Genomic DNA, 17031 nt, shown 5'->3' on the forward strand with positions numbered 1-17031 from the left:
TATTTTTTCTAAATTTTTTAAAATAACAGTTTTTCATTAAATAAAAATAAATAAATAAATCAGAAAAACACTGACTTTCAAAAATCATAAAAGAATAGTGAAATATTTGAAAAAATATATATATAATTTGGTCTCCAAATTTTATATTTTTTGGAAATTTTCACTACTTTTTTTAGAATTTTTCAAAATTAGTGTTTTACAGAAAATTCTGGACCATCAGAAACAGTGATTTTCAAAAATTCTAAAAAAATAGTAAAAAATTTCCAAAAAATATAAATTTTGGTCTCCAAGCACAATTTAATATGGATATCAACTTAAACGGTTTGGATCGATGTTTTGAACTTTGAAACTAGAGATATGACCACAAATTAAAACACTCATTTTAATTAATTTGCAAAGTATGGTAGCCTTGCTCTTTAAATTTTATATATCAAAATAAAACAGTTATATGTGTGCATATAAAAAGTTATCATTTTTTTAATTTAGTTTATATGAATATTTTTTATTTAAATAAAATATGTGAAAATGATATTTTTGAGCAACTAATATCTTGATCTTCTACATAGAGAATTGATCAATACTGTTCAAAAACGGGTAAAATCAGACCTAAAATGGACAAAATATGACTAAAATAAGAATTGTGGAAGCAGAAGGGGAAACCCCTCGGAGCGTCCTTTCGAGTTGTATTAGATCCGAATAACCACCCATGTTTGAGCGAGTCAGATTGTGGGTGAAACGGGTCACTTTCTAGATCATGCGCACGTGGATGAGTGGGGGCTTCATGCGCAGTTTTCTGTCAATATGTATGTTTGGTCTATAAATAGGACCGTTGGACTCTAGAAAACATGTTTAATTCATATTTTGTGTTATTAGATAGATTTCTGTCTATTAGAAATTAAATTAATGTTTTTTACATATTAAATCTTAAATTTTCTGCTCTGGAAAATTAAGTCCACATACTGAGAAACTTGAGGCGTTTAGCATCTAGATTGTGAAATAGAGATATGCTCAAGAAACCGTATTCAATCTCCATAAAATCATCTAAGAGTGGTGCACTTCAAGTGTCCAAAACAAACCCAAAAATTTACAAAAGGCTTTTTAAGTTGCTATGCCTACATCACCATGGCCCAAATTGCAACTGGAATAATTCCCAAAGTATTCATGGGCCTAATTCCCACTGAAAGTCTAAAACAAACCCAAAATCTGTCTGTCTATTGGGATAAAACCAAATTAACCAAATCAATTAAAAAATCACCTTGTCTCCAAACATTTTAATTAATTGTGGTATTTGCCTCCATAAAAAAGGGGGAATTTCATGTACACCCCTCAAAAACTTCAAAATTACGTATTTTTCCCTCTAAATTTTGAAATTACATATTTTCCCCTCTAAATTTCAAAAACTCACAAATTTACTCATTTTATTGTCTTTTATATTAAAACACATTCTAACTTTATAAAATACCCATTTTACCCTTTTATTAAAAGCATAAAAAGCCTATTTGACTCAAATTTGAATCTAAAGGGTTACTATGTCCATAACTGCTTTAAGATCCGTACTTGCTAGATTAGCAGGAATCTTGAAGCGAACACGCACATATATTAAAGCAACGTGCACAGATTTAATGTGTTGCGCATGCATCGGGATTGCTTTAAGATTCGTGCGTGCTAGATCAGCACAGATCTTGAAGCGAACATGTACATATATGAAAGTGATGCATGCGGATCGTACGGTAGAGAAACCTTTTAGATTCAAATTTGAGTCCGATAGAGCTTTTTATGTTTTTAATAAAGGGCAAAATGGGTATTTTATTAATTTAGAATGAGTTTTAATATAAAAGACAATAAAATGGATAAATTTGTGAGTTTTTGAATTTTAGAGGGGGTAATACGTAATTTTGAAGTTTTTGAGGGGTATACATGAAATTCCCCCATAAAAAAATTAGCTTATCTTCAGCTTTCTTTATTCCAACTGGAACATCTCACTAAGCAGAACAAAGAAATAATAAAGTTGGAGAGAATGGTAGAATCAAATGATACCAACAACAGATCATCTCTTCTCCTTCTTTTGGTACTAGTATTTTTCTGTTCCCCATGGCAGACAGTATCAGCTCTGAAGAAAGTTAGAACTCTCCCAGGATTTGATGGCCCACTGCCTTTCTCTTTAGAAACTGGGTAAGAATGTCTCCTTTTCCTCTTCAATATTGTAACTAAAATATTTAATTCCTCTTTTCCTCTTAAAGAGAAGAAGCTAGCCAAAAAAGTTACCGTCAATTATAGTAACTTTCATGGTTCCGAGAATCGGCCGATTCACTTGGGCGATTGGGACGGAATCTTCCGGTGTCGTTCCGAGTTTTGATCGATTTACACGATAGGGTGATATTTGTCACTAAAATCGGTGGAATCGGTTTTACTCGACTGATTCAACCGAATTTTACTCCAAGCTGAGATGATTCTCAGCTACCTGGACCGGTTATCGTCTGCCCATAGGCTGGGCTCCGTTGAGGACTGCTGATAGAGAGGACCGTCGTCAATTTCCTTAGTGCAAAATTTTCGGAAAAAATACTATTTGAGTAAAACTCAAATTGAGTTTTGCTTATAAAAACGTTAATTAATTTACTTAATGAACACATGTGACTTTAAGCTTTGTGCTGGGAAGAATTTGAATTTGTTGCATTAATATGATTACTGACAACATTGCTAAAACTTAAATAATATAGGTACTTGGAGGTGGATGAGGAAAAAGGCGTGGAGTTTTTTTACTACTTCATTGAATCCGAGAGCAACCCAGAGGAGGATCCTCTCATGCTTTGGTTGACAGGAGGGCCTGGTTGTTCTGGCTTTTCTGGATTGGTCTTTGAGATAGGTAATAGTTACACAAGATTAGAACATATTTGTTCCCATATTTTAAGTGTGCAATAGATCACCATACGAGAGAACCCTATGTCGTATTTAGGATGAGTACGAACATGGTTTGCAAAATCGGAATCACTATTGGAATCGGTCATTTGACTGTGAAATCGGAATAGGATGAATCGGTCGAATTGGATAGAAAATTTGAAATTTTATTGTAGAAACTTGTTTTGTACTAAAAATATATAGAAAAAAATTGACAAAAGATTAAATTGTCATATAATTATTACACTCAAATAACCCTCTAATATAATATAACACAATCATTGCAATCAGAACACACTATTTTACTCTCAGAAACTATGCTGAACTGGATACATTACTTCGCTGTCCTTTGTGCTAAAAAAGTAGGTAACATCTTGTAACAAAAAAAAAAAATTCAGTAATATAATAAATATAAACATTTAAAATTGGACAATTTAAAAAAAGTAACTCAAAAGATTCCATATTTAATACTATTATTACTTTTTGTTTTGCAATAAACAACTTGGTCGGTGTAATAGTCCTAGTATAATAATGAGATATTAAAGAAATGTCTCTTTCATTTACATATTTTATTATTATTTTCCAGGCCCACTTAGTTTTGATCTACAAGGGTATAGAGATGGCTTACCTTCCCTCTTTTATAAGGCTGACACTTGGACTAAGGTAACTCAACCACCGTTGCATTATTGCCCTACCATTCAATTTTGGCTGTTGACACAGTTCATTCTGCATTTAAATGGTTAAACCCATAGAAGGAAAAATCGGCCATTCCGGACTGGAATTGGGCTGTATCGATTCAAATTCAAGCCGGGTTACACGGTGTGTGATTTTTTCATCCAATTTCGTCTGAAACGGCCTGATTCTAGTCAAATTTCGGTCGAAACGGTTTGATTTCAGTCATACCATCAGCCGAAACGCACAAATACCATCTCCAAAAAAATTTCCATCCAGTATGACTTAAACCAAGGACCTCTTGGTTATCAACCAAGTTAACTACCACCACACTATATTATTTTTTGTTGCTAAAATACATAACTATATGTAAAATAAGTGTTGAAATGCCTGTATTATATTGTATTAGTGGATTATTTGATTGTAATCATTTGTTTAAACAGAAATTGTTGATAAATTATTTTTTTATCATTTTTTCCCTATTTTTTTTAAATAAAACAAGTTTCTAGCAAAAAAGCCCGAGTTTTCGATCCGATTCACCCTATTCTGATTCCACGGTCCAAAGACCAATCCCGATTCTGATTCTGATTTTTCCTTCTATGGTTAAACCTTTCATGTGGCCACTGGATTAGACAGTTTTAAATTTTGGGACAGTTATCATTTCAGTGTTGGAATATATAGGACATGTTAGTGTTTGCAGTTTGCTAGATTACACCTTTATATATGGACATGGATCATTTCGGATTTTTTCATAATCTACTATTATCAGATTATTTGCATTATTCGTGGAGTGTTATAATGGTGCGATAACAAACAAACAAACAGGTCAGTAATGTAATATTTGTCGATTCACCTGTGGGGACTGGATTCTCTTATTCACGCACAGGAGATGGGTATCAAACATCTGACTCCCAGACAGTTCACCAGCTTGCAACATTCCTTTATAAGGTAATTTCTCATTTGGATATACATTGCTAAAATCCAAAACATATATGCTTGCTTTATGCCTTTGACTTGTTTTATACCTTGGGGAAAACTCTATATAAATTGAGATTTGAGTGATATATTTTGGAGTTGCACCCATAGATTTATCTTGTATCTTGAGGTTGAAAAGTGAAAACAAGAAAATCATCGTTATTGCTTGATGTAAGATTTTAAGTTAAATTTTAATTTGCATTTGCTTTGAAGAAAGATATTGGTGCTCGAAAGAAATTGGAAAGGGTGAAGATTCCCTCGCTAGGTTGAGTCCAGATCCCCTGAAGTACTCAAATTTTGAGTTTCAATCCGAGTCGTCCAATCATAATCCGGGTCAATCCAGCCCAAGGTGGAATGAAGGTGAACCCTTTAATATTCGTGCCAAAACATATCAGATGGTCCGGATCCAAACTCAAAATTTGAATTACCTTAGGTTATATGAATTCAGCTTGGTTGGGAGCAAGAATCTTCAACTATCTGTTTGGATAGACTTGGGGCATAACTTTTTATAACAACTAAGCTTTTAGTCCAAATAAGTTGGGTAGGTTACAAATAAAATCCAACCAGAGACACAAAACCAAAGTAGATAGTAGTAGTAATAATAATCAGGGGCGGATCCAAATAGGCTCAGGGGTAGGCAAGTGTCTACCTCTAGATTATTATATTTTTTTGGAGGCCCATTAATACTACATGTTGGTGCCTACTCCTGAATAATATTAGTGCCCACCTCTGGGCCCAGAAAAAAAGAATACACGGCCCAGATCTGCGTTAGAGAAAGAAAATAGAATCCGCGCTAAGTCTAATTTGTCCCTCCGTGACTGTGAGCCGCGATAGTGGACCATATCTCTCACTTCACGCACGAGTTCTGGTGAACCGCGTATACACTAGTGTTGCTGGGTTGTGAACCGCGCAAACTCCAAACTCTTTTGGCGCTACTATAGTTTTATTCCAAATTTGTATCTTAATCAAATTAAATAAAAGCAAGGGTTTGACCATTTGAGACTCCAATTGGTGTCTTGCCTGAAACATTCGCTATTTTCTTAGATGCAAGAAACAAACCAAATTGAAAAGGAAACTTGTAAATTAAAATAATGAGCATTTTTTTGTCTTTCTTGTTTACCTAGTAAGTCTTGTGCATGTATAATTTTCTGAGATTTTGCTCATTTCTTTGAATAGAAAACCTTAATAAAAATATTTGTCTTCAGGAATGATACCAAATTGTGTTAAGGCTGGTAAAAAAAAGATTGTGCCTCATTCGAAAGTGACTCAATTTTTTTTTTATAATTAGTGCTGTGGTAAAAGACCAATTTGTCTTCCAATTAATTTCTGTTAGTTAAAGCTTCAACATTTAAGATACAAAGTCTCTATAATATCTCATGGTTTTAAAAATATATATATGAAAATTGTTTGAATTTTACAAATAAATTTTAGCATAAATAATCACACCAGGTTACGTTTTTTACACTAAATATAAATAATTGTGTGTAATTTTTCCATACCAGTTTCGAATAAATTGTTATTTTTTCATGTACAAATTCAAATATCAAAATTCCAAAAAGCGTGTGCATATTGTGCCTACCCCTGATTGAAATTCTGGATCCGCCCCTGATAATAATAGTAGTAATAATCTCAATAACAATAGTAGCAATACTAATTATAATATTAATTATATTATGTCAACACTATAAATCATAGGTCCTTACTCCGAATCAAAGCCTATAACACTACCCTATATTACTCGGATACTCCAGATTAGAAGCCGTATCCATGTCAGATACGTATCGAATACCGATACACGCCCGATACGGTCACCGATACTCTGTTGACACGCACTGATACGTCTGGATACAGGAGATCGAACCATGGACCGCGCGCCGCGCCCATAGACTGCCTATATTACTCGGATACTCCATATTGGAAGCCGTACCCGTGTCGGATACGTATCGGATACCGTTACGCGCCTGATACGGCACCGATACGTATCCGATACGCCAGCTGGCAGCGTATCCTTACTCAGCCGATACGGTCACCGATACTCTATTGACACACACTGATACGTCTGGATACGGGAGATCGAACCATGGACCGCGCGCCACGCCCATAGACCGCACTCGTGAACCAGTGTCAAATCTCAAATCTGTGCACCGCGCGTGGACCAAAGGCCAAAATTCAATTATTTTGCACCCATAGACCGCGCCCGTGAACCAGTGCCAAATCTCAAATCTGTGCACCGCGCGTGGACCAAAAGGCCAAAATTCAATTATTTTGCACCTAGCGTGGATCGAACTGGGACCATAGGCGTAGCAAACTTCCCCCTTATCACAACACCAACTTTCATTTGATGTTAGAAATAAGTAACAATTATATTTAATATATTTTTCGTCATTTACTGTACATTTAATCAGATTTATTGTTATAACAGTAGGATTTTTTATATTTAATTTGTATAATACAAGTGTTGAATTAATAATATAATTAAAATAATAGACATATTGTATCCATGATTTTTGAAAATTATCGTATCGCCGTATCCATATCGTATCCGATACGATACCGGTATCCATGCAACATAGACACTACCCCTCAACCTTGATTCCTAGATCATAATTCCACTATATGGATCGCTAATTTTCATGCGCTCCTGCTCGGAGCCAACTCTTTGGAGACATTCCATTCGTTCATGTCTCTTTTTATTGTTTCCTCCCACATTTATCTTGGTCGACTTCTGCCAGCCTCTCCTTGTGCTTTCAATATGGCTTATAATTTCAGTACACACCATTGCCTCGAGAGCCCTCCATTGGAGATGCCCAAACCATCTCAAGCGTTGTTGGACAAGTTTCTCTTCAATCGGTGCTACCCCAAGTTTATCCCGTATATCAATATTTTTTTGATCTGGTCCCTTCTTGTATGACCACAGATCCACCACAACATATGTATCTCTGCTACGCTTATCTTCTGGACTTGTTGTCTTTTAGTAGCTCAACATTCTACACCATACAACTTTGCAGGCCTGATCACCGTCTTGCAAAACTTGACTTTTAACTTTTGTTGGGATTTTTCTATAACATAGCTAGGATATCAGATGTATGACGTCATCATTTTACCCACCCCTCTCTTGAACTATGGCTAACATCTTCAACAATCTCGCCATCACTTTGTAGCATCGACCCTACTTATTGAAAGGTGTCCTTCCTAGGCACTACTTGTCCGACCAACGTAGCATCTTCCTCTTACCTGACACCATTGAATTAGCACCTCATATACTTTGTTTTAGTCCTACTAAATCTAAAACACTTTGATTCCTATGAACTCCAATCATACTCTCGTCGATTTGCACATCATCATCAGCAAAGAGTATACACCAAGAAATCCCCCCTTGTATGTCCCTCGTGACTTCATTGACCACTAGGGCAAAATGTATGGGCTCAAGGCTGACCCTTGATATAATCCTATCTTAAGAGGAAAGTCATTAGTTTCGCTATCGCATACTTTGACACTAGATACAACGACATTATACATATCCTTGATGATGGTAACTTGCATTTTCAAATTCCTATTTAACAACTTAGTTGGTCACGCTGTCATTACGTCTTCAAGGCATCTCCACACCTCGATGAGATTTTATCAGGCCCCAACGCCTTTCCTACTTTCATCCTTTCTAAAACCTTCTTTACCTCAAACTCTTGGATTCTCCGAACAAATCGTCCAATGGTGTCATCAAAAGAGTCATCCAACTCAATCATGGTGCTACTATCCTCTCCATTGACCAGCTTGTCGAGGTATTCTTTTTATATGTTCTTTATCTCGTCATCATTCACCAAAAGTCTATTATTTTCGTCCTTGATACATTTAACTTGGTTGAAGTTTCTCGTCTTCCTCTCTCGGAGTGTAGCTATGTTATAAATGTTATTTTAGCTCTCCTTCGTACTTAGCTTATGATATAAATCATAAAAATTTAAAAAAAAATCCAGAGTTCTCAATCGGATTTGGTTGATTCCTACAAATTCATCTTATTCTGATTCCACGGACAACTTACCTATTCCGCTTCCCTTTTTTTATTTTCAGAACCATGAGAAATACATCGTCTTCTTTTTTGACATGGCATTGTTATAAACATCTTACATGATTTAGAAACAAAAAACTACAAAAATTATGTGATCAAACAATACAAAACCACCCTTAGAATATTCGGGTGTTGCTTTTTTTTTTAAATCACACCAATGTGTTGCTTAGACTGGGTATGCACATATATGCATTGAAATTTAATGCTTTCATAATAATTTGATTTTAAGCAGAGATCTCTATTTTGAATGTAGTGGCTAGATAAGCATCCAAAATTCAAGTTGAATCCTTTGTACATATGTGGTGATTCCTATGGTGGGAAGATCATACCAATCTTAACTCTTGAGATTGCTATTGGTAACTTTTATATCTTTCTTTCTCCATATAAAGAAATTTTATTATTTCAAATATTGTCTAGCTATTACCTTGCTGGCATTAAGATGCAACTTCCTCTCTTCAACTTTTGATCTACTTTTTGTTAATTTTGTAATGACAGCTAAAGAATCCAATAAAGCTCCATTTAACCTAAAGGTTTGCAAACTTCAAACCATAAAAAAACATATCTTTCATCTATAGTTTTCTTAAACTTACTTTTAGTTCCCAATTTATGACATCTCTCAAGCTAGTGGCTATTGATTATATTTTGTAACTTTTAGGGTTATTTAGCTGGCAATCCAGTAACTGGTACAAGCTATGATGATAATTCAAAAGTGCCATTTGCTCATGGAACAGGACTTATATCAGATGAACTATATGAGGTACAAAAAGGGAGGACAAATATAAAAAAAATTATTCATCTCAGTGTTATTCAAATTGTCCATTCAACAGTGAACATAGTGCATATGAGCTAAAATAACCTAATTGTATTTCAATTAATTTCTTTGATGACCTCAAAAGAGTATCTTAGTCTAATGAATAAGCCATTGGCTTTTAACTTTTTAGCTTATCAAAAAACATTGTTACTGTGGAAAGTGAAAACTCATACTCCTATTTTTGTACAAATGTACAGTCAATCAAGGAAAGCTGTGCTGGACAGTTTACAAATCCGAGCAATATTCAGTGTGCTAATTGTCTCAATGCTATGGATACAGTGAGATTCACTAATTACTTTTCTCAGTAAACATCAAAATCATACCCATATTTTATTTGAACTCAGAAATAGTTGGTCTTTGCAGAATAAATCACTATTCACTTTTTGACTCGTGCGCTGCATGAACCAAAAACTGCTCTAGATCTGTCAAAATGTTTACCCCAGTAGTTGTGATAATTAGGATGTGCTAGGGGTCTCTTCTTTTTTAAAAAAATAATGGTGCATGGGAAAGCCTAGGTTGATCTTATAATTTAATGCATATAAAAATGAGAATGGTACCTTAAACATGCACCAACTTCTCTTTTTAATATTTTTCCTCTGATAATTAACAAGCACAGGTAACGAAAGATATAAGTACTAATCATATCTTGGAGGCTTCATGTGAATTCCATAGCCCAAGACCAGGTTACATTCGAACTAAGCGAGGTGAAGCCAATTATTATGATGAAGTGCCTTTGTTTAAGTCTGGTCTGCCTTTGGAGTGTAAAGTTATGCTTCTGAGACTCTCATCACTTTCAATTTTTTGTATTTTAATTAGTAAAACTAATTAAGGCTCAATATATATCTTGTGTCGTACTGTTACCGAGTTATTTGCAAAGCGAAATTAAATTATGGATAATATAAACTTAAATTATGTCATTGCAGGAGTCAAGATACCTACTGTCAACATTTTGGGCAAATAATGAGACAGTCAGATATGCTCTTGGTATACGTAAGGTATATTGATGGTTGCTTCATACTTCATATATAGCAATTACACAGGGGCTTAAATATCTAGATTACAAAATAAAAGTACTGTGAGATGAGACTTGATAAATAAATAACAAACTATACTATATATGCAGGGGACAGTTGCTCATTGGCATAGATGCAACTCTTCTGATCTACCTTACACAAATGATATCCCAAGTTCATTACCATATCATCTCAAGGTCACCAATAAAGGCTATCCAGCACTTATTTATAGGCAACTACCTTTACCTCTTTCTATACTTCCTTCTCCTTGTTTTTTTTCAGGAGTTTTCAAAAGTATTCAGTTTTTATACCTCCATCATGATTCTATTTTTTAAACGTTAATAACTTAAAATTCAAAAACTCCAAATATCAAAATAAAACAGTTAGATATGATCCATATTATTTTCTCTACATGCACATTAATAAATTATCACTTTTCGGTTTATATATATAAAAATAAATAAGTTGAAAATCAACGTCTAGAATTTATTTATATAATGTACTTTTGCAAGCTCTTGATGATTAAAACAAAGTCAAAATCTCGTAATCATTTGTATGTGCATAGAAAAAATAATATAAATCAAAAATAATGGTTTTATATTGATATTTGAGTTTTGTATTCATTATAGACTAACTGTTCATGAAAATCAAAATACAGTGGTGATCATGACTTCTATATTCCTCATGTTGGCACACAAGATTGGATAAGATCGCTCAATTTCTCAATTGTGGATGATTGGAGACCGTGGTATGTTGGTGGCCAAGTAGCAGGGTATGAATTGTGGTTATCTTTACTCAATATAATTAGCTTGATAATATGCATATGAATTCAAAGAAGAATGAGGCCAGCTATGGTAATATTCATATTACACAATGGCCCGTACTATAAATTTATATCTCAATCTGAACCATTCAACATGATCTTTGTATGAAAATGTACTTAGTGACCAAATTTTATATTTTTTAGAAGGACAATGATAATTGTCCCCACATCCCTGTCCCCGCATATAAACTTTCATAACTAACTTGGGGGGACCGTCCCCGCACAATTTCCTTATATAATATGTATCGTCCCCGCACAATTTGTAAAGTATTAATACCTATGAACGAAAATATTTATAACTATATACGGAAGTATTTATACCTATGCACAAAAGTATTTTAACATAAATAATCGTCTACCCAACAAATCTCCCAAATTGTTCCCGCACTATAAATATCTTACTTTGCAAGTATTAATATCTTACTTTGCAAGTATTTATACATATGAAGGTTGACGCAGGAACAAATGCAAGGACTGAAAATGAACCATATAATTAGTGAGAGTCATAGTACAACATTTTTCTACTATAGCTGCGAAGACAGAGAGACGACTGGAGGGATGAATATAATTATTCTTTTTAGAATTATTTTACCTTTTTTTTAGATAGGTTGAAAAATCACTTGATTTGAACTGGACCATTCAAAAGCAACAACTATTTACCTATCTAAAAAATTGTTAATGTTTGTTTATAAAATATCAAATGGGGTCAAAAAGTATATTTTGATATGAAAATTATGTTTAACAGTTATACGGATAGTTTGGATCCATAGTATGGATCGATCCGTAATATGCATATTGCCATAGCCTCACTCTTCAAAGAAAGATTATACATAATATTTGCTTTATTGTAGATTTACAAGGATGTACTCCAATAACCTCACTTTTGCTACAGTGAAGGTATGATGATCCAATAACCTCACTTTTATAGCAAGTAGATGAAATATATTTAATTTCTTCGTTAATTTATCTTTTTTCTTTTTGCTCCTGTTTTGATTTACTGTAGGGAGGTGGACACACTGCTCCAGAGTATAAGCCAAAGGAATGTCTAGAAATGCTTCGAAGATGGCTCTCTGGTGTTTCTTTATAAAATTGTTTGTATTATAAAATAATCAAGAAAAAAAAATTCTAAGGGATGTTTTGGTTTTAGTCCATGATATGAACTTTAATTTCGAAACCAGCATAATTGTAAAATGGGGATTGATTTCTTATTATTATCAAATTATTATCCTCATTAGTAAAAATTTCTGGTATTATTCATACTAATTGGGGTTAATAATTTTTTTTGAGGAAAATATGTAATACAGCTCTATTACTCGTACAAATTAAATTCAGATTCTACCAAGCTATCTATCTAGTATTATATTTTGGGCCATAATTTCGTTATTTTAAAATTTGCAAGGCCCAATTTATTATGGCCCATATTTGAACTGCATTTCACAAAGTATTCATGGGCCCAATTAAGGTCCACTGAAATAAACCCAAATGCTATCTGTCAATTCGGATAATATTATTAAACCGAATTAAACCAAACCAAACCGCACCATATCTCCAAATATTTAATAACAGCCTAATTTCCTTCCTTTGAATGGCGCTCACATCCTCTTCCCTTATCTCTTCTCCTCTCAAACAAACTTTCGGCTCTAGCCTCCTCTCCTTCTCATCCCGGCCCCACTTGTCATGCAGACATGACCTTGTTGCCTTCTCTAAGAATTCCTCTAGGGACACTCGTGATGTCTCGCTCTCAGTTGCATACAACCCATCCGGAAACTTCGACCTCTCTTTGTCAGACGATGAAGACGACACACCGAAGGTTGCACCGCCTCTTCCTCCCACTGAAGGCCGCCTCAAGGTAGTTATAGATACTGGTATTATAAATAGCCTTGATTTGTCTCCGGTTCGAGCAATTGGTGATATCAGCTCTATCACTCCAGGTAAGCTTTTTACTATGTATATAAATTAAGTAATATGTATTCTATACTTGGTCTTAATCAATTAACAGGATTCCTGTTTGTACTGTACCAATTCGGTACCAGCAAATATAATGGTCCACTGGTACCCAAGAATGCTAGTTTAGGAAACTAATTTTTTTTTAATTGAAAATATTGTTTTTTAATTTTGTGGAGAGTTGTAGGTGACTTTGATGTTTTTTTGGTTGATAGTTTTATCTTGCAAGCACATTAGGTCTGGTACCAGTGTCTTCTTGAATGACCCACTGGTACCAATTACCAGAAAGTATAATGACCCACTGGTACCATAGAACACTAGTTTTCAGAAATATTATTTTTAATTGAAAATAGTTTACGGAAATAATTTCAGAGGAATCGAGAAAGCTGTTGGAGAAAACTGTCGGATTTACAATTAACTACGAAAGGGAAGATGAACATGACTTGCGTGAATTATCAGAGATACCAGAAATCAGGCTATGGTTTGTTCGACTTGATGCTTGTTACCCCTGGCTTCCAGTTGTTCTTGACTGGAGAGCTGGTGAACTGGCACGATATGCTGCTATGCTGGTACCCCATCAGGTAAAATTTGATAACATCAAATTCAGACCCTTTTGTCTCCTAATTTGAAGTTATGAATTACCGGGTTTAATTTACAGATAAGTATGAGGTTAGGAGTGGTTTTTAACCCGGAGGCGCTTGAATTGTTTGTACTGAAGAAGGCATTTACAGTATATTCATGGCTAAAGCAACAAAATCATCCCAAGCCTAAGTTAAAGACTTGTGACATGGCTCGAATGCTAGGGTTCGGTTTAGGTGACGAGCTATTCGACTTGATTGAGAAACACCCTGTCGATTCGGCATAAGAGGGGTAATTACTAATTACCATGGATTGTAGGGTATTTTCACAATTTTGTGAAGGTGAAAAAAGTGAAATTACTACAAATTTGTAACCAAAGTAAAATACAAAGGCTCTGAAGAACAAGAGTAATTTGAGGTTTTTTAATTTTATTTTATTAATAGGTACTATAACTCCATATATCATCAATAGGTGCTTTATAAACTCTGATTTGCTCCTTTCTTCTGGGTTTTTATTTTTTTCTTTATATTTGCTGATTTAGAAAAGCAAGCTAGCTAGCTAGAGAGAAGAGATTTTGAGACTTGAGGAGAACTCTAATAATTGACAATCTCCACAATTTTATTAGATACTGGAAATTCATGACAACGTTTATAAACATGTAAAAATATGATTTTTGAATTCGGATTGCAGATATTTTTACATTTGAATTGTGATTAGTATAAGAATAGAGCAATTGGAATTAGCAGATAAATATAGAGAGAAAATAATTATTTTTCGGATTAACTTGAAAATAGTTTAATGTGGTGATATTCGGATTAATGAAAATATTGTTTGAATTGTACAGTGAGAATAGATAGCAGAGGGCTAAGGAGAAGGAAAGATGGGTATATGGAATCTTAAACGAATTGTCCTGACATGAAAATGACATAAATAACGTCGAGTTCATCAGATCTGAACTATGTTGATCGAAATCCGACAAATAAGCACTTTTTCTCTCTCTTGACACACTAGAATAACCGTTATTCCATCCATTATAAGGAACAACGGATTAGCAGAAAAATAGTAGTTATTTTCGGAACAATGCTATCTTTAACAACAAATTATGCTACTGTGTTTTGGCAAATAAAAATGTTGTTTTATTTTGCGTATATATCTTCATTTTCAAAGTCAATTAATCGATCCAATCCTTCCAACATGATCTCCAAATTTTACATTTTTTTTTTGAAAAAAAATGTACTATTTTTTTAGAATTTTTGAAAATCATTGTTTTGTCTATTTTTTATTTAATATTAAATAATAATTTTCTAAAATAATAATAATTTTTTTCGGAAAATGTAATACCCAAAGGAATATCATATCTAAATGATTTTGTCATGATGATCCTAATTAACTGCCGAAATTTTTATTCATAGAAAAATGAAAAAAAAAATAGAAAATGTTGTATGGGAATTTCAAAAATGAAAAGACAGGAAGAAGTCATGGCGTCCCGCACATCCAAACCAGAAAAAACAAAAAAAAACAAAAAAAAAAAAAAAAAGGCTGGCCGCCCTGGCCCATCCCAACCAAAGAAATGACTATTTCTTTTTAATTCATAGATTTCTTGTGCCACTGAAAATTTTTCTAGTTATGCATCTGGGATGGGCATGGCGTCCCATGAATAATTTTTTTTTTTTGGTCATATTTTTCCTGATTTCGATGGGTCATGCGGGATGCCATGAGTTGTAGCTTCCTTCTTAGTTTTGAATTTTTCATACAACATTTTCTATTTTTAATTTTTTTGCTTTTTCCTATGAATAAAAATTTTGGTCCTAACTGCTTTCTAGGATAATAATAAGATTCCGGATGATTCGAATTTGAGTCCAAAACGAATAAATCTGTATATTATTCGGTTGAACAAACTTTTTCGGAAATTTATAAATTTATTTGGATTTTATGTATAATTCCGAATTATACCTGAATAATTTCCGAATCATAAATTTTTTATCCCGCTGAACCAAATCCAATCATTCCCGACATTTTTATTTGTATCTATTATTTAATATATTTTATTAAAAATAATCAAATTTTTGAGTTTTTTTGTAGATCATGCCTTTTAAAAAAAATTGACGAAAGCTTCCTTCTTGAAAACAGGTCCCGTGGTCTTAGTGCCACGGAGGTTCTTTTTTCACATTTTATAAATAAAACCTTAATTTTATGATATTTATAAATGAGTCCATTATTATTTCAAAGAAACTTATTGACCACTTTTTATAACTGAACCTCTAAGTATTGTAATAAATTGAAAAAAGTAAATCCAAAATTATCAAAAATATATTTTATTTTTGCATAATGCTCATGTTTCATATGATGGTTCAAAAGTAAAGTACTGGAGCAATTATAAAAAAAAATAAAAATATTGTGGATAAATAATAAGGAAATTGCAATTACCTTTTTGTATGTTGATTTTTGTAAAACAAACTCTAATCTTAAACTCCTTGGTTGTGTTTTGTACTAATGAATTATATTAGTTTTGGCTCTTATAGCTTTGTAATAAATTGAAAAATAAAAAAATAAAAAATTATCAAAAATAAATTTATTAAGTTTTGATCCTACTTCGGTTTCCACACTAGTTTAAGATTAGAGTTTGTTTTACAAAAGTCAACATACAAAAAGGTAATTGCAATTTTTTTATTATTTATCCACAATATTTTTTATTTCTTTATAATTGCTTCAGTACTTTACTTTTGAGCCATCAGATGAAACATGGGCATTATGGAAAAATACAATATATTTTTTATAATTTTAGATTTTTTTTTTTCAATCTATTACAATATTTAAAGGTTTAGTTATAAAAAGTGTTTAATAATTTTTTTTGAAATAATAATGGACTTATTTATAAATCTCATAAACTTAAGGTTTCATTTACAAAATGTGAAAAAAAACCTACGTGGCACTAAGGTCACACGGCCTGTTTTCAAGAAGGAAGCTTTCGTCAATTTTCTGTTACTTGAGTATTTTTAATGAAACTCAAAACTTTAATTATTTTTAATAAAATATATTAAATAATGGATATAAATAAAAGGAGTCTGATAATTGTACATCAAGTAAAATTTCTAAGCACGTCCTCCAAGTTATTTATCAGAAAAACTTTCAATATTATCTAACTTTCATTTTCAGCGCTAATATCTAAATATTTAAAGCTCTGTTTATAACATTTTACAATACTACTCGCAAACATTTAAATCTATATCTATAAGCATTAAAATTATAAATCTGT

The 17031-nt window shown here is 33.1% G+C and overlaps 2 protein-coding genes across 3 annotated transcripts; both read left to right on the forward strand.

Moving 5' to 3' along the window:
- The first annotated feature begins 1963 nt into the window (after window positions 1–1963).
- On the forward strand, window positions 1964–12604 carry LOC144546211 (serine carboxypeptidase-like 2). Of its 2 annotated transcripts, XM_078294744.1 has the most exons (14): window positions 1964–2172; window positions 2718–2863; window positions 3482–3558; window positions 4393–4515; window positions 8859–8961; window positions 9101–9135; window positions 9261–9362; window positions 9614–9694; window positions 10033–10182; window positions 10340–10411; window positions 10540–10661; window positions 11088–11201; window positions 12104–12149; window positions 12256–12604. In XM_078294744.1, exons 1-14 carry the CDS (start codon window positions 2018–2020, stop codon window positions 12337–12339), a joined length of 1410 nt encoding a protein of 469 aa, XP_078150870.1. In that variant the 5' UTR covers window positions 1964–2017; the 3' UTR covers window positions 12340–12604. The 2 variants fall into 2 exon arrangements, with proteins under 2 accessions (XP_078150870.1, XP_078150871.1); XM_078294745.1 differs by lacking the exon at window positions 9614–9694.
- A 184-nt stretch (window positions 12605–12788) lies between these two features.
- Window positions 12789–14274, forward strand: CRR6 (chlororespiratory reduction 6). The gene is made up of 3 exons (XM_078295061.1): window positions 12789–13183; window positions 13569–13777; window positions 13855–14274. Exons 1-3 carry the CDS (start codon window positions 12838–12840, stop codon window positions 14059–14061), a joined length of 762 nt encoding a protein of 253 aa, XP_078151187.1. The 5' UTR covers window positions 12789–12837; the 3' UTR covers window positions 14062–14274.
- Window positions 14275–17031: the final 2757 nt, after the last annotated feature.

Source organism: Carex rostrata, chromosome 29, assembly GCF_964058835.1.
Source record: "Carex rostrata chromosome 29, lpCarRost1.2, whole genome shotgun sequence".
Classification (NCBI taxonomy): Eukaryota; Viridiplantae; Streptophyta; class Magnoliopsida; order Poales; family Cyperaceae; genus Carex; species Carex rostrata.